Raw genomic sequence first — 25,717 nt, forward strand, 5'->3', positions numbered from 1 at the left:
TTGCTAAAGTTATAAACTTAAAAGTAGTAATATAACATGCACTATAAAGTAATGTTCTAATAAGTGGTAAGGTTGTCCCTCCCTGACTTAGATAACACACAAATTCTAATTTTCAAAAAAAGATTAATTTCCAAATACAGAAACAAGTATTTGATAATCAGAACTCAAGTACAGTTACAAATGGATCATCTAGGAGATGGAAACAGTAGTGCTTATAATCAAAAATGCATTTTCATTGATTTCAAACGCATTTTTGTAATTATATTTCCTTAAAAATTTTTTAACATTTATTTATTTTTGAGAGACAGAGAGTGCAAGTGTGAGCAGGGGAGGGGCAGAGAGGGAGACAGAGGATCTGAAGCAGGCTCTGCGCTGTGTGCATACAGCCTGATGCAGGGCTTGAACTCGAAAACCATGAGATCATGACCAGAGCTGAAACCAAGAGTTGGACATTCAATCCGGGCACCCCTATAATTATATTTTTAATGAACATAATGTTATGGGTATTTACACTTCAAATGAAATAATGAAAAGCACCTCTCATTAGGCCATTCACAATGACCACAATATAGACAGCAAAAATGACAAACAGGGCAAGCACTTCCGTTCCTAATTCACTAATGGATTAACTAACACTTTACAAGATAAAGGGAAGAAAAACATTAAAGACAATTGGGTTTAAAACCTTTTTCTTGTACTTAACACAAAAAAGGAACAATTCTAATCATTTCACCAAAAAGCTCTGTCAAGACTTTATTCACTTGAATTGCTTATCCAACCAACACTAAATAAAAGGTCTCCCCTTAATTATACACTACTACTTTGGCTGCTGCATGTTATTCTACTATCATATATTTCATATGACCTGTATGTGCACAAGATATGTCAACATGCTTCTCATGCAGATGAAGAATAAATTTCTTTTATTTACAAATTTCATTTAATATCAAAATCTATAAAAATATACCTCAATGCTAATATTCTAAGAACTCAAAAGAATGTATGAAGACTAAATTAAAAACATATTATCAATTACTTTTGTTATTCACATGCAAAATTTTTACTACCTGTAAGATACGTATTAAATATTCATTTTGAGAATTAATAATATTGGCACTAGATGGTGCTATCCCGTCAGGTAAGTCTACTCCTTTAAAAACAACATTTGATCCTTCTGATTGCCGTAAAAGAATGGCTTCTTTTTCAAGATGATCTATCTGGAAAGACAGAGTTCAGAAATGAGAAACACATCTCTTACACCCAAAGACAAATTTAAAAGCAGTAACTTATACTTCGTACAGAATATTTTTAAAAAGAAACTGTATGAATGCCCTACCAGGCATTAATTAAATTATACTTTCAAATTCTATTTAGAAACCTAGGCATAGACTTAGAATTTTTGTATTCTTTTTTATTATAAAAGTAGTTATTTCCCACTTAATTAAGAAAACTCCTTTTTGGAAACTCTTAAGGAGTTTTCTTATTGTTGAATTTAAGAGGCATTTTCTCAGTGATTTTAAAAAAATTAAAAGTTTCATATTAAGCCTATGTTCATAATGCTTAGCATTTTCTATTATTTAATAAAATTTTTACCTTTAAATTTGCTTTTGCCAACTGCTGGGAATAATTTATAGCCTCCTTCCGAGATTCCCTGAGCTCCTGTCTTAATTCTTCATTCCTTCCAGTAAGTTGATCAACTTGGGCTTTCAAATGCAGATTTGCATCAAAGATTCCTTCTGCATTCTTTGATTCTATAGCCTAACATATTTAGATTATATTGAAGAAATGTGAAGCAAAATACTGAAATCATCATTTAAAAAATTACCCTTAAATAAAATTCACATTTAAGCATTTTACTGTTCCCACTGCCAGGTATAACAAAATATGCTAAATCCATTTATTTAGGAATCTAAATTTACAAAACTCTAGATTAATTTACATAAGCTTTACCAAGCATAGTAATTACCTCATTAAAACAATTAACAAGCATTTACCTAATTTTAGTAGACTGGTAGACTGGAAAAACTGGAAGGGAATAAGAGGACTAGGGTTCAAATCCTAACCAATCTCTTACTAGCTCAGCAGTGAATTAAATTCTTTATACCTTACTTTCCTTATCTCTAAAGAGGTAATGTTAGATCTGTCTGCTTCACAAAGTTTTTATACAGTCAAGATGAGATAACTTATAGCAAATACTTTGAAACTATGCAACACCCGTATTTAAAGCACGAGCAAAAGAATAAAATAGTTACTACATTTAATTAAATGACTTTTTATTGCTTCCTCTCCACACAGTTGAAGCACAGATGATAAAAATGCAAAGTATGGTCTAACAGAGTATTATCTAAGAGTGTTGGATAAACAAAAATAGCATGTCAAATAGTAAAATATTTTCCAAGAGGCTTCACTGGTCCTAATTCTCCAACAATGGCACACATAAATACACATATACCCCATACACATCTATACAGTACATACATATAAATATATTTGCATTTTAAAGAAACTAGGGGCGCCTGGGTGGCTCAGTTGGTTAAGCATCTGACACTTGATTTCGGCTCAGGTCATGATCTCATGATTCAGGATAAATTTGAGATAAATAAACTTAAAAACATAAAAATAAAAAAATAAACTATACATAACAAAACTGCTAATTGCAAAGTAAAGCTTCACAAAGGAAGGCAGAAGACAAGGAAGGTTAAGATGAGTAAAACCAAGTGCAATCTCCTGCTCAGGAGAGTGATCCAGAGTTTAACTTGCGGGAGTAGTTTTATAAAAGCAAGCCTTTATCCCAAGGAGATCAGAGAAGGCCTTATAGAAATAAGTTAATACTAATTCAAAAGGTATACCAGGAAGACGGAAGTAGGTGCAAGGAGGTATTGTGACAGACGACAAGGTAGTCTAGTTAACGGTCTTGCTGACAAATAGCACCATGTTGTCTACATGGCCTTTTAGTAAAATGAGGTCAAAATAGATGGTAATTAGAGGCACTGAAGAATATCCTGTGGCTATAGAAAGTGACATAAGCACATAATGCAGAGATATCTAACATATCACTGATTCTGAAGATTTCTTACAGCAGGTAAGGCCATGTGAATTGCACAGAGGGCATACCAATCAGAAAAAAGAATGACAACCCAGGATAGAAGCAGATGAAATCTGTGGAAGTAGGGGTCCTGAGAAGACCAGAAGCTGCCAACTGAAACAGACAAAATTAGAATTTCCTGGGCTATTTGTTTTGTTTGTATTTGGTTACTAAGTAGAGCTTCTCTCAGAAAACAGTTTGATCTTAGGGGCGCCTAGGTGGCTCACTCAGTTGAGCGTCCAACTCTTGATTTCAGCTCAGGTCACGATCTTGGGGTTTGTGAATCCAAGGTCTGAAATGGACTCCGCACTGGCAGAGGAATTCTGTCCTAATCCCTCTCTCTCTGCCCCTCCCCTGCTCGAACGCTTTCATTCTCTCTAAAAATAAGTAAATAAACATTAAAAAGATCATGACCTAAGCTGAAATTTAGAGTTGGACACTTAATCAAGTGAAACACACAGACGCCCCTTAAATATTAAGAATTTAAAATGTATATTTTATTCAAGTTTATGTAACATTCATTAATACTGTAGAATTCTCCAATCTCTACATAGTAAATATAAATAGCTTATTATTTGATAGCTAACATTATTCCTATAGCAATAGGAATGTAATTCCTATTCCAGTGTAAGCACTGGAATATTTAAAATATTCTTACTACATTCTATTATACTTCTAAGTTTGTGGTATAAGGTCCTAAAAGTCCCATGCTTAACAAGTTAATACAAAAAACAACTATTTAAAGGTTCTGGAGATAAACAAAGGCAAGTAGATTTTGAAGAGGACTTAACTTGGAAGACAGAACCAATGAAAAGTGAATATTCCTTTTTTGTGGGGGGAAGGGGATGGTGTGGGGTGGGCAGGCTTCGTTGTAGTGACCTGTGATCTTTCTGGCTGAGAAAACCAGAGATGGAGCCCAAAGTCATAGGAAAGTGAGATGGGAATTGCAGAAAGAAAATAACCAGCCAAAGGGAACTCCAAATTCTGTTTAAAAAGTCTGACAAGTCTCAGGCTGATGTTTGAAACAAAAATGGAGATGATAGAGGAAAATATCAGTGACCTTTGACTCAATAGGTATCTGGAGGCAAGGGAAGCAAAAGCAAAAATGAACTATTGGGACCTCATCAAGATAAAAAGTTTCTACACAGCGAAGGAAACAATCAGCAAAAGTAAACAGCAACCAACGGAATGGGAGAAGATATTTGCAAATGACATTATCATATAAAAGGTTAGTATCCAAAATCCAAAGAGTTAGTTACCAAACTCAACACCCAAAAACAAATTCTTCACCCCAGTAAAGAAATGGGCAAAAGACATAAAGAGACACTTTTCCAAAGAAGACATCCAGATGGCTAACAGACACATGAAAAAATGTTCAATATCACTCATTAGGGAAATACATGTTAAAATCACAATGAGATACCACCTCACACCAGTCAGAATGGCTAAAATTAACAACTCAGGCAATAATAGATGCTGGTGAGGATGCGGAGAAAGAGGATCTCTTTTGCACTGCTGGTGGGAATGCAAACAGGTGCAGCCACTCTGCACAACAGTATGCAGGTTCCTCAAAAAATTAAAAACAGAACTACCCTACAGCCCAGCACTACTAGATATATATCCAAGGGATACAGGTGTGCTGTTTTGAAGGGGCACATGCACCCCAACGTTTATAGCAGCACTACTGACAATAGCCAAAGTATGGAAAGAGCCCAAATGTCCATCGATGGATGAATGGATAAAGAAGATGTGGTGTGTATATATATGTGTATGTATGTACATATATACATATATACATATACACGTATATATACATACACACACACATATATACGTATATATACATACACACATATACACACAATGGAGTATTACTCGGCAATCAAAAAGAATGGAATCTTGCCATTTGCAAACAATGTAGATGGAACTAAAGGGTATTATGCTAAGTGAAATAACTCAGAGAAAAACAAATACTGTATGACTTCACTCGTGGAATTAAAGATATAAAACAGATGAACATAAGGGAAGGAGGGCAAAAATAATATAAAAACAGGGAGAGGGACAAAATATATAAGAGACTCTTAAATACAAAGAACAAACTGAGGGTTGCTGAAGGGGCTGCGGGAGAGGGGGATGGGCTAAATGGGTAAGGGGCATTAAAGAAGACACCTGTTGAAATGAGTACTGGGTGTTATACATAGGGGATGAATCACTGGAATCTACTCCTGAAATCATTTTTGCACTATATGCTAACTAACTTGGATGTAAATTAAAAGTAAATGAGTAAATAAATTTTAAAAAAAAGATACATAGCAATCACCCAATCAGGAGAAGATACATAATTAGAAGAAAAAATGAACAAAGCCTCAAAAACCTATGAGACAATATCAAAAGGTCTAATGTGTCACTGGAGTCCCAGAGACAATGGGGCAGAAAAAATATTGTAGAAATAAAGTGGAAAACTTTCCAATTGTAACAAATGGCATAAGTAAACAGATTCAAGAAGCTCAGCAAACCCCAAACATACACATACATACATAGATATATGTGCACACTCACATACCTACCCACATACCAAGGCACATTATAGTAAAACTAGTGAAAACCAAATAAAAGAGGAAATTTTCAAAGCAACCTGAGAAAAACCACATGTAACAAACAGGAGAATAATGACTCTAATGACCATAAATATCTCATCATAAACTATGAAGACCGGAGAACAGTGGAACATCTTAAAAATACGAAACAACAAAACAAAACTAACATGAAAAAACTTACGTTAACTAGTCTTTCAAGACTAGGAATAATTAGAGATGTTTCCCCTTTAACATCAGGATCTTTCTGCATTTCTTTAATAGCTTGCAATATTTCTTTCATACCTTCTTCCAGTTGCTTATTTTCTTCAACTAATTCTTTTACTAAAAGGACACATTTTTCTCATTCAGTGACTACCTTCTTCATAGTTTATGCTATTCTATACAAATAACAAATATTTCATGTACAGAAAAAATACCCATTTGGAAATACAAATGTAAATAAATGTAAAAATTTTTTTAACTAAAATCCAATGCATGAATAGTTGAGTTAAATGATATACCTTATTAAATTACATGCACATATATATAAATATATACATATTTATATTTCATAGTTGAAAGAAAGAAATCATGAACATACTTTGCCTTCACTTTATTAAAAATCTTTTAAATTTGTTTTTCTCACTTAACTTTTATTGGACAACAAAAAAACTGACTTATTTGTCATTACAAAAAATTCAGATTAATAACTTTCTCTGACAACAAATACAGCAAGGCAAACCAAACAGATGAATGAGATTGAAGTCTATGTATTATGGAGACAATAAAGGTTAAAAACAGACTAGAAAACAGAGAATGTATTAAAATCCTTTTAGATCCATGGTTTTCAGTTTAGGATAAATAAGTACCGAAAAATAAGAGATAATAGTAACTCACATTTATTCTGAAATTTGGTTATTACTGTTCTACCTCTTTCTAAATCTCTTTCCTTTTCAATTAGTTCTCTTGAAAGAAATTCATTCTGTAAAGAACATAAAGAATAAAATTTATTTATTTTTTTTTTACAAACTATCCCAATAGTTTATAGTTTCCAAGTTAAGAAAATATGATCAGCTGAGGTGTAACACACAAGAAACAAGCTATAGAAACCTAGCAGCAGTAATAAAAATAAAATCTGAAAGGTAAAACAGATGGTGATCCCCGCCCCTACAACAAAAGGGAGAAAAATATAATGGAAGTTTTTGTCTTTAGTACCACGATCTACTCTTTTAATGGTCTGTCTTTATACTACCTGTTCTGTCTGGCTTCTATGACGTTCAAGCTCTATTTCTGCATTTCTATTCTGTGCTTCCTTGATCAATAAATCCTGTGCTAGCACATCATTCTAAAGAAATAATAAATTAGGCAAGTCAGTGATTTCATATCAAACTTACTGCATTTTTAGATTTTTTAAAAACAGAATGTGTGTGCATAAATTAGTGTTATATGCAAACAAAAAATTCTTATTATAATTATTATTTTATAGAACTTTGTTAGAGAAGCCATTAAAAAGGCATTAATAAAAAAATGATCCCAGGAATGTAATTTGGAGGAAAGCTCACCTGAGATCTAAGAAATACTAGTTCTCTCCGTAGCTGTTCTATAAGATTTTCAAGTGGATCTATCTGAGGTGATTTTGATTGTGCAGTAATAGGCACAGGATCTGGAAGATTAACTTCAAGTTCACTTTTCAAAACCTCTGTCTGTAAAGGTACTTCACTCTTTCTTATACCTTCTTTCAAACTGGTATCAGCATATTTTACCTGGGTATGAACCTGTTCATCTTCTGCTGTTGCTACTTGTGATTTTTCCATGTCAGCCCTATTATCATGAATTTGTTCACAAAATATCACAGATTTTTGCCTAAGTGATAACTTCTCCATCAAGTCAGAAGCTGTTGATAGGACTTGTAAAGATGAACCGTTTTGTGCGAAACTAGTTTTCTCAAGTACCTGATGGCTTCTAGACACATTCTTCATGGAGTTGTCAGAAAGAGAGTGTAAGTAGTCATCTATTTCTTCGTGGCTCTTCCTACTAAAGGTAATGACTAATGATTCTAGATTTCTTAAAGATTGTAGACATGGTGCTTTAAAAATCTCCTTTATTGTAATCATTTCTGGAGGTGAATTATTATCTTTTACTTGTACGGATGAAGAATGTTTAGTTGAAGAGACCAAAGGATCCACTTCACTTTCTACACTATGTTGAATTTCAGATAACATTCTTGGTAATGATCCTATGGTGACATTCTCTTCTGGCCCATTCTGATATAACTGTGGAATACTGAATGAAGGTCTCCTATGCAGCAGCTCTATTTTATCTGAACTCATAATCTATACTCAGAGTAAATAAGGTCTCATTAATCAATCTTTGGATTAACAGGTTATTTAAATTTTAACAAGTTTCATTTTATTTTTTATTTAACAACTAAAAAAGATGCAATGTCCAAAATAAAATATGGGAGGCAGAAATGAATGCACTGATAATAACATTTTTCTTCGTTCTCTTTGTCATAACAACACTTTATACTGTTTACCTTTAATTGTGTTTCACTTATATTTTTGAGGCTTGTAAAATCGAATTTCCTTTCTCCTACTCTATTTTCTTGAGAAAAGTTTTCAGTTAGGTTTAGGTCCTCAATGGTTAATCCTACACATAAAAGAATTAACAAATTAGAAACATAAGAGTTCTCCATTATTCCAATCCTTTAATTCTTAAAAAGTAAAATCAAGTTCTAACTCAAACAAAAGAATTATTTCCAAAATCCTTGATCCACATGTAGCCTATACAACTTTCTAATCTAGCTTATTTCTTTTAATTCTTCTTTTTAAGTTTATTTATTTTGTGAGAGAGTGTGTGCCAGTGGGGAAGGGGCAGAGAGACAGGCAGAGAGAATCCCAAGCAGTCCCCAAGCTGTCAGTACAGAGCTCAAGAACTGTGTGATCATGACCTGAGCTGAGATCAAGAGTCAGACCCTTAACCAACTCTGCCACCCAGGCACCCCCACAGCTCACTTTTAATATTAATAATATGAGAAACTAATATGACTTTTAGCTTCTCTATCATTCTTTACCTATTCTATATTAAAGAGTTTGTTAATAACTGCTAAAACAGTTTAATGACATATAAAATAGCTAAGAACCATGAATGAGTAAGCTAGTTAATATGTTAATAAATTATGGAGTTTTTCCTTTTAGAAATTTTTTGATATAGAGACCATGATGCTAAAAAAATCGAAACAAACCAAAACCAAACCAAACCAGCCAATGAAAAAACCCTCTGTTATTCAGATACTTGTGGACTTGGGTGAAGTTAAAAAAAATTCCTTCTCTATGGTCTGAAAAAGAGGCAATGCAATGGCTATTAGAAAACTAAACCAATTATTCTCCTGATATCAAGTAAGATAAAAAAGTTAATTTTTATTCAATAAAACATTACTTAAAAAGAATAATCTGCAAAAAGTTTTCAATGCATTGCTCTTAAGGAAAGGAAAAAATATTAACAGCCACATATATTAATGTAGAAATTACTAAATTCTATCATTATTGATCACAATGTATTGGAATTGCCTAGAAATTAACAGACCAACTGTGAAGTTTTCAAAAGTTGATGATTCTAAAGTTTTCTTTTCACTTATTTTCTGTTTATTTATTTATTTTTCTGTTTTTACCTGTTTCAGATTTAGGATAGAAACTAATGATACTCAAATACTTCTCATCAGGCCATTATTCCACTTCATTTATTAAACTTGTAGAAGACCCATGTTAATATTTCTAAAATACAGAAGATTTCAGCTCCAGACAATTCATTTTCCTATGATTCTTTTAAAGATTTGGAATATATCTGCAAATATAGATTTGGATATACCTGAAGTTGCAGCTCTTTTTCCTCTTTCTTGAGCCATTTGGCGAATTTTTTTTTTCAGATCAAGTCGTTCTTCCTCTAGACTTTCAATCTACAAAGTACAAATTATTAGTATTTGTTTTTAGTTCAACCAGAAAATAACTAACTGACCATCACACTTGCCTCTTTCAAAAGAATCTGGTTTTCAGCTCTGTACTGTTGTTGCTTTAAGCTTTTGCTATTTCTAAATTCAGTTAAATCAATCATTGTCTTCGGTTCAAGGCCTAAAATAGAAAGCAATACAATTAAAACCTTATCAACAATCAAATGAACTATAAAAACTTCATATAGCAATTGGTTATCATCAAGCAAATGAGTATCACTTATTTAGCCAGTATCACTAGAGAATGGGGTACTGTTTGTGTAAGAATTTCCAGATATTTGAACTATAACCTTACAAGTCAATATTTTATCACAATCATTAATGGAAATCCTGACAATATATTTCAGGATCAGTCTTCTTCTCCACATTAGGTTATCATGAAAGTCCTAGAATGTGTTAATTCAGAACAAAAGCTTTGGAATAAAACAGACTTGCACTCAATTCTCACTGTCAATTATTAACTAAGTTGTAGGAATAATACTGTATTTATTTTTTTGGCTTGTTGTCAAGGGTATAAAAAATTAACCCATATAACATACTTAGTCCAATGCCTGGCACACAGTAGTCATTATTAATATCAATATAAATTACATTATCATTACTAGTCTGATGTCCCCAGCATGCCTAACTTTCTATTACTGAGTAGACATGAAGATCGTCTCAAGCAGTATAAACCAAGATTTGGAGGCTTTCAAATACAGACAATCTGGTGTTTGTGACAGCTGTCCAATTGGCTCAGTCATCTTTAGCGACCTCTAGTTTAAAGTTGGCTGTGATCTGAAGCTGATCAGAAGGCTAACCTGGGCTACTGGCATGATTCTGGGTCATACTTACATACATTTTACAAATAAATCATCTTTATAAATATTTACTTTTCCTTCCTCTAGAGAATAGTTTTCGCAGATGATCATTTTAACTCTAAGAAAGCATTAACTGGGATTTACCAAGTATAATGAAATCAATATTTCGGTTTTTATTTTCATTTCAAAGTAGCAATTTAGATTGCACTGTCATAATTTAACATTCAAATGAAACATACTCATTAATGAACTATTTACTGAAATCAATAAACTTTCAAGCCAAATTTACCAATTACTTCTTAGAATCAATAGTAACCTTAAAATACTAGACCAAAGTAAAAATTAAGCAGCATAAATATAAAAGTCAAGTACTTAACCAGTACTTCTAAATGTCCTCATGAATTTACCTGAACAAGAGCACTTTGCAAACTAACATGGGTCATACAGATGGGGGGTGGTTAACTTCTAACGTGTGGTATTAACTTAGTAGACTTTCAATTTTTAAACAAGCAATTATTAATGAAGAGATCCAGAATGAATAAAACCCTGCTCCAGGTCTGACCACCCACCATCCCAACCCCATTTAATCCTCAACCCCACTTCAATCAGAGCAGCTCCACTTTTGTTTTAAATATTTTTAGAGGATTGATTTGGGAAAAGAAAAAAAAAAAAACAACACTCACCTATTTTAAAGTAATACTGAATAAACAAGAAGGAAAACAAAAAAATGACTTGACAATTAGGGTTGATCAAACTATGGACTTAAAAGATGACTCACCCATGCGCTCCCTAAGTGCCTCATTTTCATCGAGGAAATCATTGATCTTCAACTCAAGTTTATTGATTTCCTTCGTCAATACTTCAATCTCTCGATCTCTTATTTTAATCTGGTTTTTACAATTCTTTATTTCAATAACAGCATCTTCTAAACCATATATTCCCTGAAAAATATCCAATCTAATTTAAGTATAACATGGTTTATTTGAATAAATTATCAAATTCATGAATTTATTTTCTTATTAAGTCTAAGCGGAAGTACACATATATGTAAGATTTGTGTCATTAAATGCTTTTTATTGTTCTTTCAAAAACCAAATCCAGCAATAATGATGGAAAATGGAACAGCTGAAACTTCCCAGTATAGCATCCTAATAACAAAGTGACTCAGAAAATGACATATAAAACACATAACAAAATGTAGGAAAGGAATAATAAATCAGTGACACTATTAGAATACATAAGCCATTAGATGCCTGTTTTAGTGGTAATTAGATTTAAAAATACCAAAAGTACAGAGTAAGCACTCTGTGTCGGCACAGTAGGCAGCAAAACTGTCCCTGAAATAACTTTTATCAAATAAACCAATGGTGTCACATCTAGACAAGAAAACTAAACTTGCTGCCTCACCAAAGCTGCTTATCTGGGCAAAATGTTTTGATCAAATGATTAGAAAACAGTTCTCTTGCTGAAAAGTAAATGCTACTCAAAAGTTTGAGTAAGAGAACCTTGAACACAAAGCACTTCTGAAGGCTTTTAAAGGAACACAGTATACAGCATAGAACAGTCTCACTGTAAGTGGCAAGAATATTGTAAGCTCCTTGATGGACAAGATAAAAATACATACCGATTCATAATCTTTTAATCGCTTTAGAGTCTCAACTAGTTCTTTATCCTTTTCCCTAGCATCAGCCTCAGCCAGTTCAGCTGTTCTCTCAGCCTCTTTAGTTTTCTCTTCTAACATTTGAACCTTTGACTGAATTTTCATATAATGAGTCTGTTGGGAAAGAGTTGAAGCACCTAAAGGGGGAAAAAAAAAATTCATGAATTAATAGAATCGAATTGACTACTTCTTCCTTTAAATCCTTGATTCCAATACGGGAAGCAGGAAAAGAGGTGTGTCACTAAAGAAAATCCCTTTAATATTAATTTATAATTTTATATCTTTAAAATAAAATTTGTTTTTATTTTCATGATAAAACAAGTTAAAAAGTTCAATAAAATCTTAGCTGAAAGGTTATGGATTATAAAAGACTGTAAAACACTGTTTTCAAAGAATGATCACTGTGGCAAAAACCATTAGCTATCTGTTCCTACTGTTGAACCTTTGTCCACTGCCTTAGAGCTTTGCAATTTTAGTTAGACACACAGCCATTTGAAATACAGACTAGGGGCGCCTGGGTGGCGTAGTCGGTTAAGCGCCGACTTCAGCCAGGTCACGATCTCGCAGTCCGTGAGTTCGAGCCCCGCGTCAGGCTCTGGGCTGATGGCTCAGAGCCTGGAGCCTGTTTCCAATTCTGTGTCTCCCTCTCTCTCTGCCCCTCCCCCGTTCATGCTCTGTCTCTCTCTTTCCCAAAAATAAATAAACGTTGAAAAAAAAAAAATTTGAAATACAGACTAAATTTCCTCTTATACCCCAACAGCTAGATGTGGTTGTGTGACTAACGGGATACAAGTAAACAAGCCATATGTGTATTTCAGGAACTGTTTTTAAAGGAGACGACTGAATGCCTCTTTCTTCCTTCCTGCTATCTGGAATATGGTATTAAGTCTGGAACTCAAACACTCAGAACATGAAATGGATACTACATGTTAGGATAGGCAGAACAATAAGTAACAGGGTGCCCAATACCCAATATTTGAACAGGTATCATACCAACCCCAAACTAGTTGCTTCAACTTTGTTTACATCATGGAAGAATATATTTCTGTCCTGTTTAAAACACTATTACATTTGATTTTTTTCTGCCACTTGCAGCTAAACTTCATAGCTACAAAATCTCCACCTAGATTTCCCTACCAAACTGTTGCTTGAGGTAAATATCGTATTCCTATGATCAACACAAATCATTCTTATCCATGAGCACCCACTGATTTGGAGCACATACTTAAAAGTAGGTGGTACTGGATTCGTGTGGGAGATCACGTATGTTTATAAGAAACGAGCCCTGCTCTCTGGAGTAAAAAGCCTAGATGGAGAATGTAACAGAGGCTGACTCCTCCCCAGTATCTATTCTTCCTTCTTCCACATGGCTCTCCACAACATATTTACCTGACTAACCTTCAGTGTGTGTCATATGCCTCCTGCCCTGCCTCCTCTACCTTGCAGTTTGGGATATGGATAGGAGGGGAAAGGTCCACCTTGGATGAAACAGATGAGGGCAATACCCTGGACTGCCTAATTCTACATCATTACACAAGCAGAAAAATAAACTTCTGTCTTGATTTTGCCACCATTTACCAAATCTCTATTTCTAATAGCTAAACCTAATGCTGGCCAATGAAAACCTCGGTCAATTTACAAATTCACTTCAGGTATACAGTATATATTAGTAGACACACCTTCTGTGACTTTAGGGGTCATATGACTGTGGACTGACTGAAATGTCATTAGGTAAGACCTGTCTCTTATTTGATAGCAGAGATCAACTGCCTCTTCTTCTCCTGGTGGCTGGAATATGCAAAACCCATGGTATCAGTCACCCTTTTAAAGCAGTTTAAACTACTGTCAAAGTATAATTCTAATAAATACATAATACAGACACACATAGAAAAGTATAACAAATGGGCTTTGTTGTTGGCTCAACAATCATATTACATTTCCCTAGTGTGTTCACTCTTCCAGATAGCCATTATATACCTTCTCTTTTCTTCTCTCTCCTCAAACTGCTAACACATCTTCCCCAATCCTAACTTGCTTGAGAAAAGAGAAGCAATCAATACAGTTCCACCTGTTCCCACCATCAGGTCATCTACACAGTTACCTGCTTCTGTATCTACACACTCCACCTTCCTTCCTGTTATTATGGATGAGTTCTCTGTGCTCCTAAGGCCAACTACCCCACTGGAACGCTAGCTCCCATCCCAATGCCTTTGCAAGGATATTGCTCCAGAAGTTCTCTCTCTCTCCTGTTTCATCAGTGCCTCAATTTTTTTTCTTTAGTGGATCTTTCCTTTAACCTAGAAGCATGATTGTTTCTTCCATTTTAAGAAGAAAAAACACTTTTCCTCATGCAAGTTACTACTCCATTTTTCTCCTTCCCTTCATACAAAGTCTTCAAAAGAGTTTCCATACTGTTTTATTTCATCTCTACCTACCTTCTCTTAAACCAAAATGACCACTGCTAAATCCACTAGTAAATTTTCAGTGCTCCTCATGACTTATCTGCAGCATTGGATATAGCTCTGAACACGGTTGCTTACTCTCTTCCTTGCTGACTTTCCTCATGTGGTTTTCAGGACTCCACACATTCCTGATTTTCCCCTATCTCTAAGCCTCCTTCGGTTGTTCCCTTTCATCTCCCTAGCCTCTAAGTAAAAGCATCCTCAGGCTCAATCTTTGTTATTTTTCTTAACATTTGTTCCTTTGATGATTTCAGCCAGCTTCATGACTCCAACTACCATTTTTACACATATGGTTCCCAAATTTAGATGTTGAGCCTGAGACTGTTGTCCTCCATCTCGACTTCTATAAATACAAGTGCCTATTTAATACTTTCAGTCAGATGTCTGATAAGCATCTCAAACTTAACATGTCCTATTTAACTAAGTACCTGATCATTTCTGAACCTGCTGGAAACGCAGCCCTAAACAGGTTTGCCTACTTCTGTCCTTAACACCCCTATGGTCTATTGCAGATACAGCATGGATCAAATTATATCACTCCCATCTTCAGAAACTTTCTTTGGTGCTTCTTCTCACTTAAAATAAAAGCCAAAGTCCTTATAGTGAACTGTAAGTCCCCATATGACATGGTCCCTAGCTACCTCTCTGATTTCATCACCTATTACCCCACTTGCCCACTGGTCCAGCCACAAAGGCTTCTTTGTTGTTCTTCAACATGCTCGGTACACTCCTGCTTCAGTGCCTTTACACTCATTCCCACTGTTTAGGGATATCTGCCTGGATTACTATCTCACTTGCTGTGTTTGTTCAAGTCTCTCCTCAATGAGGCTTTTGCCTCACTATCTAAATTACAACATACAGGGGCACCTGGGTGGATCAGTGTGTTGAGCCTCCAACTCCCAGGGTCATGAGATCGAGCCCCATGTAGTTCTTCACACTGAGACCTCTCCCTCTGTCCCTCTCCCCCACTCACACACTCTCTCTCCCAAAAAAAAACAAAAAACAAAAAACAAAAAAAACATGTGAAAAAAATTACAACCACAACTCCAACCACCACCACCACCACCACCATTATTTCACTTACACACATACACACTCCCTAGCTATTTCCCTTTGTGTTTTATTTTTTTATCTTCAGCAACTATGTTAAATCCGTCATGAATTGATCATGAATAGTTTGCATTAATGTGCCCTGGTATAACTATGGCATGTAGTGCTGTGGAAACAGAAGACCATTGATGTTGCATGTGCTTCTACTTAGATGTATTAGGCAAAGCAGTATGACCCAGGGTAGGGAGAATAAGATGAGACATTAAATTGGGTAAGGTTAATTCAAATGTTGATGAGTCAAAGAACTTCTGAAAACTATCTACAATGCTGCTACATGCATCACAATGTTATTCTCTTCTATTCTTTGTTAATTATAAAAAAAGGGGATAAATAAGTATAATTAATTATATCACCATTTTTCATTTCTTCATGTAACTAATCTGGTAATAAATGTTAATGTAATTTTCATCAGGGAAAAATTACTGAAAATATCTCTACCACTTAAAAATTTAAACACTAGCAATATATGTAAAGTAGTAATAACATACTGTATAATTTTTTGAAATTATGATAAAATTCAAAAAGAAAAGTCAGTAATACATATAATGACAAGACATAATAAAAATACATGTAAAATTGGATGGTACATAAAATAACTTTATATACTTATTCAACATTGAATTACCTTTGTTTCTTTGAAGCTCATTTTTCAAATCTTCAATAATGAAAGTATTTTTTTCCATTTCTTTTGTATATTGTTCCACTTGCTCAGTGAGCATCTTAATTTGACTATCTCGTTCTTGTATACCCTATAAAATATTTTTGAATAATGAATGTTATTTCTTCATGAATGTTAACCTACATTTTAAAACTAAGGAAAAAAGTAGGTCTTGTGTTTTTTTCAACAAGACTATAGAATATATTTTTTATGGATCAAAATTATGTCTTCTACTACTTTGTAGACCCTCAACTGCACTACACAATGTTAGGTACACTGCTGTCACTCTAACACAGATGGATATAATGGCTAACATCCCAGCAAAGGGAGTTCCAGAACTTTCTAATATTAATGGCTTCATAGGACTTTCAGGCTACCATTCCTCATGACCCATCCATTACCATCTTTTACCTTACAGTGCTTCATTCAAAATACTGTCTCTTGCAATTGTTCTTATCCTCCAAATACTACCCAAATTTCCCTCTTTTGGATTATGACCACAGAGCCCAGATGATGAAAGTATAACTGCTACATGAATATATTTGTACCAAAAGAAAAATCTTTTTATTTTTTATTTTATGTATTTTAAAATGTTTATTTATTTTGAGAGAGAAGAGACAGAGAGAGAGAGAGAGAGAGATAACATAAGTGGGGAGGGGCAGAGAGAGAGGGAGACAGAGTGCCAAGCAGGATCTGCACAGTAAGTGCAGAGCCGGACATGGGGCTTGATCCCATGAACCATGAGATCATGACCTGAGCCGAAATCAAGAGTCAGATGCTCAACCAACCGAGCCACCTAGCTGTCCCAAAAGTAAATTATGTAGCACAAATTACAACCGCACTTTTAGTTTTTTTCACATTATACAGGACATTTCAGCACTAACATACGATATAATAAATGTTAATAGAGTACGAAGCTATTTTTAAGTTTCTAAAAGTTTTTAAGTTTCTTATTAAATAATTCTCAATCAAAACAATATGGATATTATCTGCATCAACACAGAAAAATACACAAAATAATTCTATTCCTAACTCTAAACTTAATTCTAATTGTTTCTTGGGACTGGACTTTAAAAGACTTTATTATATACCCAATAGTGCAAGCCACTAAGTTAGACACATTGACTAATAAACCAAATTTTGAGAAGGTTTTACCTGTTGTAGAGCCATCACACTACTTTTATCAGCATCGAGCTGGGCATTTTTCAATTTCTCTCTCAGGTTATGTAACATTTGCTGATATTCAATAATTTCATCATCTTTAGAAGACAAAATTAACTAGATATAAACAACATAGAATCTGTTACATAAGAGGAAAATTGACAAATCATTTTTCACTTATGATAAATACTCTTAATATATACCATTAGCATATTTCAAGAAAATACAGGAAATAAAATACACTTTGAAGTAACAAAGTATCAGCAACTATTTGCGTATCATTGTTCCTTTTGTGTGTATAATCTTAAATTCAAGTAAGAAATGATTCAAAAATATACATTTAGTTGCTGTCTTAACATTTTAAAAAATTTTTGTTGTTTTAGAAATTCAATCTTTCAACCATCACAAGCTTCCAAAACCTATCCATGTTATAAATACCTTCATACAACTACATAAAAGTTTTGCACAATTAATCTTTATGGAGAAAACTTTAAAATGCCACCAAGAGGCACAAAATATTTTGAATTAAGGATGTCTTGTGTTCTTTGCTAGAAGAACCAAATACCAAAATCAACTTATAAATTAGCTTATAAATTTATCACATATCCAATAAAATAAGATTTTTTCTTTTCTTTCTTTTTTTTTTTTTTCTTTTAAAGAGAGAGAGAAAGAGATAGAGGGCAGGGAAGGGGGAGAGGGAGAGGGAGAGAGAGAATCCCAAGCAGGTCCCATGCCCAGCCCAGAACCCAACACAGGGCTTGATCTCAGGACTGTGAGATCATGACCTGGGCCAAAATCAAAAGTTGGACACTTAACCAACTGAACCAACCTGACGTCTCTAAAATGAGATTTTTAAGAACTATTTCTAAAATTTATATTAAAAAAAATAAGTTCATAGGAAAGCATGTAAAAGCTGAAAAATGAACAGCTTTTACAAATATTTATACATAACAATAACTAAAACAAAGATACATGGTTAGAAAACATATCAATCAATATAAAGGAGAGAGTCCAAAAATAAATTCAAATTCAACAGAAGTTTCGTATATATTAAAAATAAAACTATTTCAGTAGGGGAAAGATAAAATGTTCAATATATAATGTTTGGATGACTGAGTAGGTCTACTGCATCCATACCTCATTCTTCATGCCAAAATTAATTATATACATGCTTCAAAGACTTAAATGTAAAAGATGAAATTAGGAGCCACTAGAAGAAAGTATGAGAAAACAATTTTATACTCAGAACCCTTTCTAATTATGATAAAAAGGCACAAAAAAATAAACTACATATTATAAAAAGAAATACTTCATGGCAAAAAATACCATAAAGCCTAAAGGCAAGTGTCAAACTGGAGGTATGTATTTGGATATGTATCACAATTTGTAGCAATTTAACCTGCATATTTGCAAAATAACAAATACATAAAGAATTAATTATAACACTGTTTCTTTTTTTTTTATTTATCTTGAGGGAGGGAGAGAGACACACACACACACACAACATGAATGGGGGAGGGGCAGAGAGAAGGAGAGAAAGAATCCCAAGCAGGCTCCTCACTGTCAGTGCAGAGCCTGATGTGGGGCTGGAACTCATGAAACCGTGAGATCATGACCTGAGCTGAAACCTAGAGTTGGATTTAACCAACAAAGCCACCCTTGCACCCCTGTAACATTGCTTCTAATATCAAAAACCAGAACCTTGCTAAGTGTCACACAATAGGGAATCAATTAAATAACTTATCTATAAAGAAAAATTACAAAGCAATTAAAAAGAATAAACCAGTACTCTATCATTCTTAAAAGGCATTATTAAGTGAAAATAAAGTAAACTGCAGTAGAATACTATATACTACCATCTCTCCCCCCACCAAATTAAAATAATGTAAAAACTTTTTACCCAGGGATGAAAAAACAGAATCAAAGGCCAAATTTGGCCTGCTGCCTGTTTTTATAAAGATTTATTAGGAAACAGCCTTGCTCATGCATCTATCTATTGTCTGTGGCTGGTTTCATGTTATAATAGCAGAGTTTAGTTATACCAGAGACCAGATGGTCTAAAATATTTATTCTCTGGACTTTTACAGAAAGTTTACTAATCTCCAATGGACCCTTTGGGCCTCATTTCCACTCCTACTGCTTGTGTTTAAAATATAGGTTATCTGAGCTTCCCAGATAACCAATTCCAAATAGCCAACAAGATTTATATGAACTGTTAAAAAACAATAACTATGGAAATGACAGCTTTTAAAATTAGAATTACTCATTCAGAATAGCTTCAGACTTTTTTCAAAATATATAGTCATCATAACCCTTAGCTTCTGATATGGTAAGGCCAGGGGATTTGGTTGGGGTTGGAGAGTGGGGAGGAGCCTGAAAGGTGTTTTTTTGGAAAAAAAACTCAGATGATTCTAAAAGATCCCTTTCCTTTCTCCCATTTCCACTGAAAACCAATAGTTTGATTTGACGTGAGAATTAAAAAAACTAAAATTAAACCTGGAACTATAATACATATGCAAAGTAACTATGAGTTATGTTGAAAAATTTTAATTTTACTTAGAATTATCTATTTTAGAGGACAAATATGTTATGATTTAGACTTAGACTTCTATCAAAAAGTTCAGCTTAAAGTTTAATTCACTGATGTGGAAGAACTCATTTACTAACAAATATGCTAGAGGATTCCACAAGAGAGAGCACTTAGTGCTCCTGTAATCAGGACATTTGATATACTTTAAATATTGCTTAATAAAAATGTCATTAACTACCAAAGGCCTTTAAAGAAAACTAAGAAATTGAAATCAAAAATACAAATGCAAAACCCCTTATGTCAACTGAAAAAAACACCTTCCATTCTTCTACTTTTGCATTGACAGCAGCCATGACTGGATCATCTTCTTCATTTTTTGCTTTCAGAAGGTCTGTAAGCTCCTGCACCTAAAAGGCAACAATTATTTCAAGAACTGTTGCAAAATAGCACAATATATACATATTTGTTATATATGCACATTTACACATATATTACATATATACATTATACATCCTCATACGTGTATACACATATACATTGCCAATGCACATTCATTATTGGAGCAGTTCTGTAGTTAGAGGCAATATTTAATGGTTTCTGTCTCATTACAAAGGTATAATTATTTGTCATTACTAGAGAACTATATGTTTCAGCATTATTCTATGTTTTACACTAGTTTAATCCATGTAAAAAATGAGCAATGTATTGTTTTTCTAGGATACTTATATTTATTTTAAGGTGTAAAATTTAACTTCATGGCCCACAGGGTTTCTAAGAATCTTTAGTAGAAAATCCCCACATTTATTAGCTTCCCGGATTGCTGTCTACACATTCATTCAGGTATCAACTATATATCCTAAATGGCAAGAATAATGAGGTATACATAAAGGATACCTTGTGTCCCATTGGAGAAACACATATGGACAAATAGATCAGCATGGCAACATATTACAGTATAAGAGAATACATTACAGCATAAGACAAAAATACACATCCTAGAAAGTTAAAGTACTTTTCAGCTTCACACAAATAGTAATGATACAATATGAAGTCTGCACAAATGAGTTAATCTAACAGCAATTCTTACTTGAAGCCGATAATGATCATTTTCCTTTTTTAATTGGTCCATTATATTATCTGTCTGATGTACAATAGCTTTCATCCTGTTATACTCATCAGTCATCTTTTCCATCTCCTGTACAGACTCTTCTAGATTTTTTCTCATTTCTTGATTCTGAACTTCAATTTTTTCATTAGCTTCTGTTAAAGTCTAATAAAGTTAAAAAGTAATAGTTAACTTAAGAAACTGAAATTTAAACTAAATTAAAGTTAAACAGAGTCTTAACTGTCTGCTGGAGAGCAGAGAATTCTTTCCACTTGATCTATTAGATCAAGAGAATTCTTTCTACTAGGTCTGTAATACCAATTGTTTTTGACCAATTAAATTAAATATAAAGCAAATTCCACCTAAAAAAGTTTAGTTCTTTTTAAGCAATGCCCAAAATAGGCATATAAAATGAATGAATTTGCAACATTTGTAACTTCAAAGATGTAATTTCTTTCACATTTACAAATGCATAGTTGAAGATTTCTACTAAAGGATTTAAATGTAGGACCAAACACTAGATTTACATTATAACAAGATTTTACAAGAATCATTGCCTTGAAACGACTTCTATTTTACCTGAATTTCATCCAGATATTGGACAAGCTCATAGTTTTTTTTAGACAACTGTGATCGGTAGTCACTGTCTTCTCCTCTTCTTGACAAAAGTGTTTCTTTTTGAGAATCTATTTGTTTCTGATAGTCAACAATATCCTGACGAAGTTGCTCATTCTGGAAGAAGACCAAATACAGTATTTTCTATTAAGAAACTATCCAGAGAAACAAAAATTTCATCCTCTAAATAGGGATCTCAAAACAGATCTTGAAATTCCCAAGGTATCACCACCCTTAAAGTCTCACCTTTTTCTTTAGACGTTTGTTCTCCAGAAAAGAACAGGAAAAATGTAATTAGAAACGAGAAAGGAAATATATAATTAAAAAACAAGCATTAGAAATTAAAACCAAAATGAGAAATTATAGGAGAATGAGATATTATTTTGGATGACCAAAGAAAGCAAGAATACTCATAATCAACCAAAACAAAGAATATTTTGATTATGTTAAAAAGATAAGAACTCCTATAAGGGTAAACAATGCATAAATATTATTTGGCTCAAAAGAGCCAAATAATAAAGAACTTTTAAGATTTCATGAAAAAACAAAACATTTAAAAGAACAGTAGGTAAAAGAAGAGCGATAAGACAGAAATCCAGTTGTACAGTCAGTTAGCAAACAAAGAATGGCTTATAAAACAAAGCAAAATTTACCCACGTAAAGTAAGAGATGAATACAGTACTTGATGGCTTCAACTCTCATTTTCTATTTCCCTGAGACAAATTCCTATCATAAAATCAGCCAGCTTGAAAACATTACTAGAAGAATACAGTTCTAGTTAGAGTATAAATTTACGAAAACTTTTTTAACAAGTATCTTTGTTGAACTGCCACAACTACTAAAATTTTTTTACCAACCTCTCTTCTTAATTTGCTGTTTTCATTCTCTGCCTCCTCATTTCGAAGAGCCAACTAAAATAGCAAAAAAAAAAAAAAAAAGATTAATAATAATAAAATCCAGCAGTGATTCAATATAAAACCAGGCTTTCAGCCGATCAATTTAAATTTGAAATCCTCTCTAATGAAGTAGAGAATGATTAACTGTTAAGGATTTCACGTTGATCCAAGACATGAACAATAATCCAAAATTTGTGAAATCTAAGGATTGGGAAAAGTAAAACAGGTTAAGTGTAAAAGCTTCAATAATCAAACTAAAACCAAAACTCTAACCAAAGTTTTGTATACAGATTATCCACCCCCACCCCTGCCAAAATCTAATAAACAGTAATTTTCTGTCCAAAATCTTTAGCATTTTGCAGTTCTTCTATGTCAGGTCTAGAATATTCTGTGTTCTGTTGAGCATTAAATTACTTAGAAATATAAGGCAGTACAACATAATGGTTAAAAAGAAGCAATCTGAAATCAGACTGGCCCAAGTTTATATTCTTCATCCACCAATTTCTAGTACAATATGAACAAATCATTTACCATCTCTTAAATTCAATTTTTCCGTTTCATATGTTGATGTAAAAATTAAGTACATTGTATATAAAGTCATCAGCACAATACTCAGTACATGAAATAACAAAAAAAATTATGGAGTGTTCCTTTTCCTCATATAGATGATTTCAGTTATGACTCTTTTTGTTTCCCAAAACAAATATTATAACCATTATCATAGATTTTTTTCATCCGTTGTCTAAACCCCAGCCCTCTTATGACCTTTCATTTTTCTGCTTTTGCCTCTTATTCAAGGAAAAAATAAAATATCAGTGGTTTGCAATTATAATACATTTAAAAGTCTTTAATAAATAACCAAATCAGTATGTGAACCTTGATGGAACCTTGGATATTGGGTAGAGGACTGTGAAGGGCATTATTAGGCCAATAGAAAAAAATATGTTTATAGACTAGATAGTAGAGTATTGAATAAATATTAAATTTCCTGCATATGGTAATTATATAGTGGTTATTTGGGGGAATACACTTTTTAGGAGAGACATGCAGAAATATTTCAGTGTGAAGTATCATCTTATCTGCAGTCAACTCTTAACCGACGCAGCAAAGAGAAAGAGAGGGAGATATGTGTTTACGAAGATACTGACAGAAGGGCACCTGGGTGGCTCAGTCCATTGGGAATCTGACTTTGGCTCAGGTCATGATCTCACAGTTTGTGGGTTTGAGCCCCACATTAGGCTCTGTGTTGAGAGCTCAGAGCCTGGAGCCTGCTTTGGATTCTGTGTCTCCCTCTCTCTCTGCTCCTCCCCTGCTTGTGTTCTGTCTCTGTCTCTCAAAAATAAACATTCAAAAAAGATTTTTTCTTAAAACAAAGATACTGACAGGTAAAATAAATGTGGTAAAATTTTGATAATTGGGGAATCTATATGAAGAGTATATTCATGTTTATTTGATAGTTTTCAAAATAAAAAGGTTAGAGAAAGTTTATAACAAAATGCAAAATGCTACACAAATTTGAGGAGTTTACCTACTGCTACTACTATCATCATCACCATCATCATCATCCTCATCAGCTAGGAGGTAAGAAACAGTCCCATCGTTTATGAATTGGAAAATTTTAACAAGGACAGAGATGTAAAGAACACTGAAGCATTTAACACTACTCATGCTCTCTTCTCTTAGTTTGTCAAACATCACATTTTTTATTTTTGTCCTTTCTAAAGTGCTGTTCCTTGAAGCACCTCTTCCTATTCATTAGACATTTCTCAGAGATCTCCTTACAGTCATTTCTATGGCTTCAATATCTATGTTGATAACTCACAAATCATCATCCACACTTTCTTTCATGAATTCCAAATCCATAGATCTCTTTTGTGAATATGCCCACTGGGACCTTGGACTCAACATGTATAAAGGTGAAAACTAATTGCACACCTTCTAAACCCCTCCTGCATCCCTACTTAGTGGGGCCCCTCTCCTTTCCTCCCTCTTGTCTGACAATCAATCATTCACTACATCCAATTACACCTACCTCTCTAAACGTGTCTCCAGCCCTTAATCCCTTGAGTTATGACTTTAATTAGTCCATCATTGGCACCTGCCTGAATTACCACACCTGTCTCCTTACTATTCTTAGTCCCCTTCAATCCACTCTCTCTAAAGCTGAATAAATTTCAAAAATATAGATCTCATCATGATATTCTTGGATTCAAAATTCTTCATTGGTTCCTTTTAGGAAAAGGAGCAAACTCCTTAGAAACTGGCCTGTGCTTATCTCTCCAGAGGATCACAAATGTTTGAACTAGGAAGGCAGGATAGTATAGTGGTTTAGAACACAGACTCACTAAGTCTGGATTTAAATCCTGGTCTTACAACTTATTATTTCTGTAACCATGGACAATTACTTAATCTTTCTGTGCCTCACTTTCCTCATCTATAGCATGGGGAAATGTTACCTATCTTATATGATAAGTATGAAATGAGGAATAACAAATGAGTGCATATAAAGTAACTGGCAATTAGTAAGGATTCTATACTAGCTATTTTACTTATATTTCAGCCAGAATGAGTAACTGTAGTTCCCTGAATTCACCATGCCATCTCTTCCCTCTAGATCTTAGCAAATGCTGTATCTTCAGCCCAGAATGCCATTTCTTTAACCACCAAGGCCATCCCATTCCCTTGCCAGACTAACTCCTACTTCAGTCTCAGTTTACAAATCACTTCCTGAACCTCAAGATTGATTTAGATATCCCACCCCAGAATATCATCCATGTTACATTTGTTATTGACAATGAATATCAAGAAGCAGAATATTATTGCCCTGTCTCTGGCAAGCTGTAAATACTCAATAAAACTGAATGACTGGTTAAGGGCAAAGAAGAAATTGCCAACAACTCATACTCATATTCCATCTCAAAGAATCTAGCAACTAGAATGGTATATAGCCTATGTATTCAAGCTCTCTGTGTATGTACCTATGAATAAAGATAGTAGTCTAAGAATGGACAAGGTAGTTGTGATTCGCTAAGGGTATGTGGTATAAATGACAA

The 25,717-nt window shown here is 33.8% G+C and overlaps 1 protein-coding gene across 6 annotated transcripts in view; it reads right to left on the minus strand.

Moving 5' to 3' along the window:
• Positions 1 to 25,717, minus strand: part of CEP290 (centrosomal protein 290) — a 91,415-nt gene that overhangs the window by 59,247 nt on the left and 6,451 nt on the right. For 5 of the 6 annotated variants that reach the window (XR_006294434.1, XR_006294433.1, XM_043561964.1 and 2 more), the window contains exons 7-22: positions 22,626 to 22,679; positions 22,015 to 22,035; positions 21,733 to 21,885; positions 21,136 to 21,318; positions 20,366 to 20,455; positions 17,513 to 17,635; positions 16,325 to 16,448; positions 12,092 to 12,264; positions 11,246 to 11,408; positions 9,688 to 9,788; positions 9,529 to 9,616; positions 8,198 to 8,310; positions 6,559 to 6,643; positions 5,864 to 6,003; positions 1,594 to 1,758; positions 1,068 to 1,217 (exon numbers count right to left, since the gene is read on the minus strand). Coding sequence is in view for 4 of the 6 variants with exons in the window: in XM_043561964.1 (XP_043417899.1) it covers positions 1,068 to 1,217; positions 1,594 to 1,758; positions 5,864 to 6,003; positions 6,559 to 6,643; positions 8,198 to 8,310; positions 9,529 to 9,616; positions 9,688 to 9,788; positions 11,246 to 11,408; positions 12,092 to 12,264; positions 16,325 to 16,448; positions 17,513 to 17,635; positions 20,366 to 20,455; positions 21,136 to 21,318; positions 21,733 to 21,885; positions 22,015 to 22,035; positions 22,626 to 22,679 (1,926 nt within the window). In the remaining 2 variants the exon portion in view is untranslated. The remainder of the gene's footprint in view (positions 1 to 1,067; positions 1,218 to 1,593; positions 1,759 to 5,863; positions 6,004 to 6,558; positions 6,644 to 8,197; positions 8,311 to 9,528; positions 9,617 to 9,687; positions 9,789 to 11,245; positions 11,409 to 12,091; positions 12,265 to 16,324; positions 16,449 to 17,512; positions 17,636 to 20,365; positions 20,456 to 21,135; positions 21,319 to 21,732; positions 21,886 to 22,014; positions 22,036 to 22,625; positions 22,680 to 25,717) is intronic. The other variant, XM_043561961.1, reaches the window with a different exon arrangement.

This window comes from Prionailurus bengalensis, chromosome B4 (genome assembly GCF_016509475.1).
Source record: "Prionailurus bengalensis isolate Pbe53 chromosome B4, Fcat_Pben_1.1_paternal_pri, whole genome shotgun sequence".
Classification (NCBI taxonomy): Eukaryota; Metazoa; Chordata; class Mammalia; order Carnivora; family Felidae; genus Prionailurus; species Prionailurus bengalensis.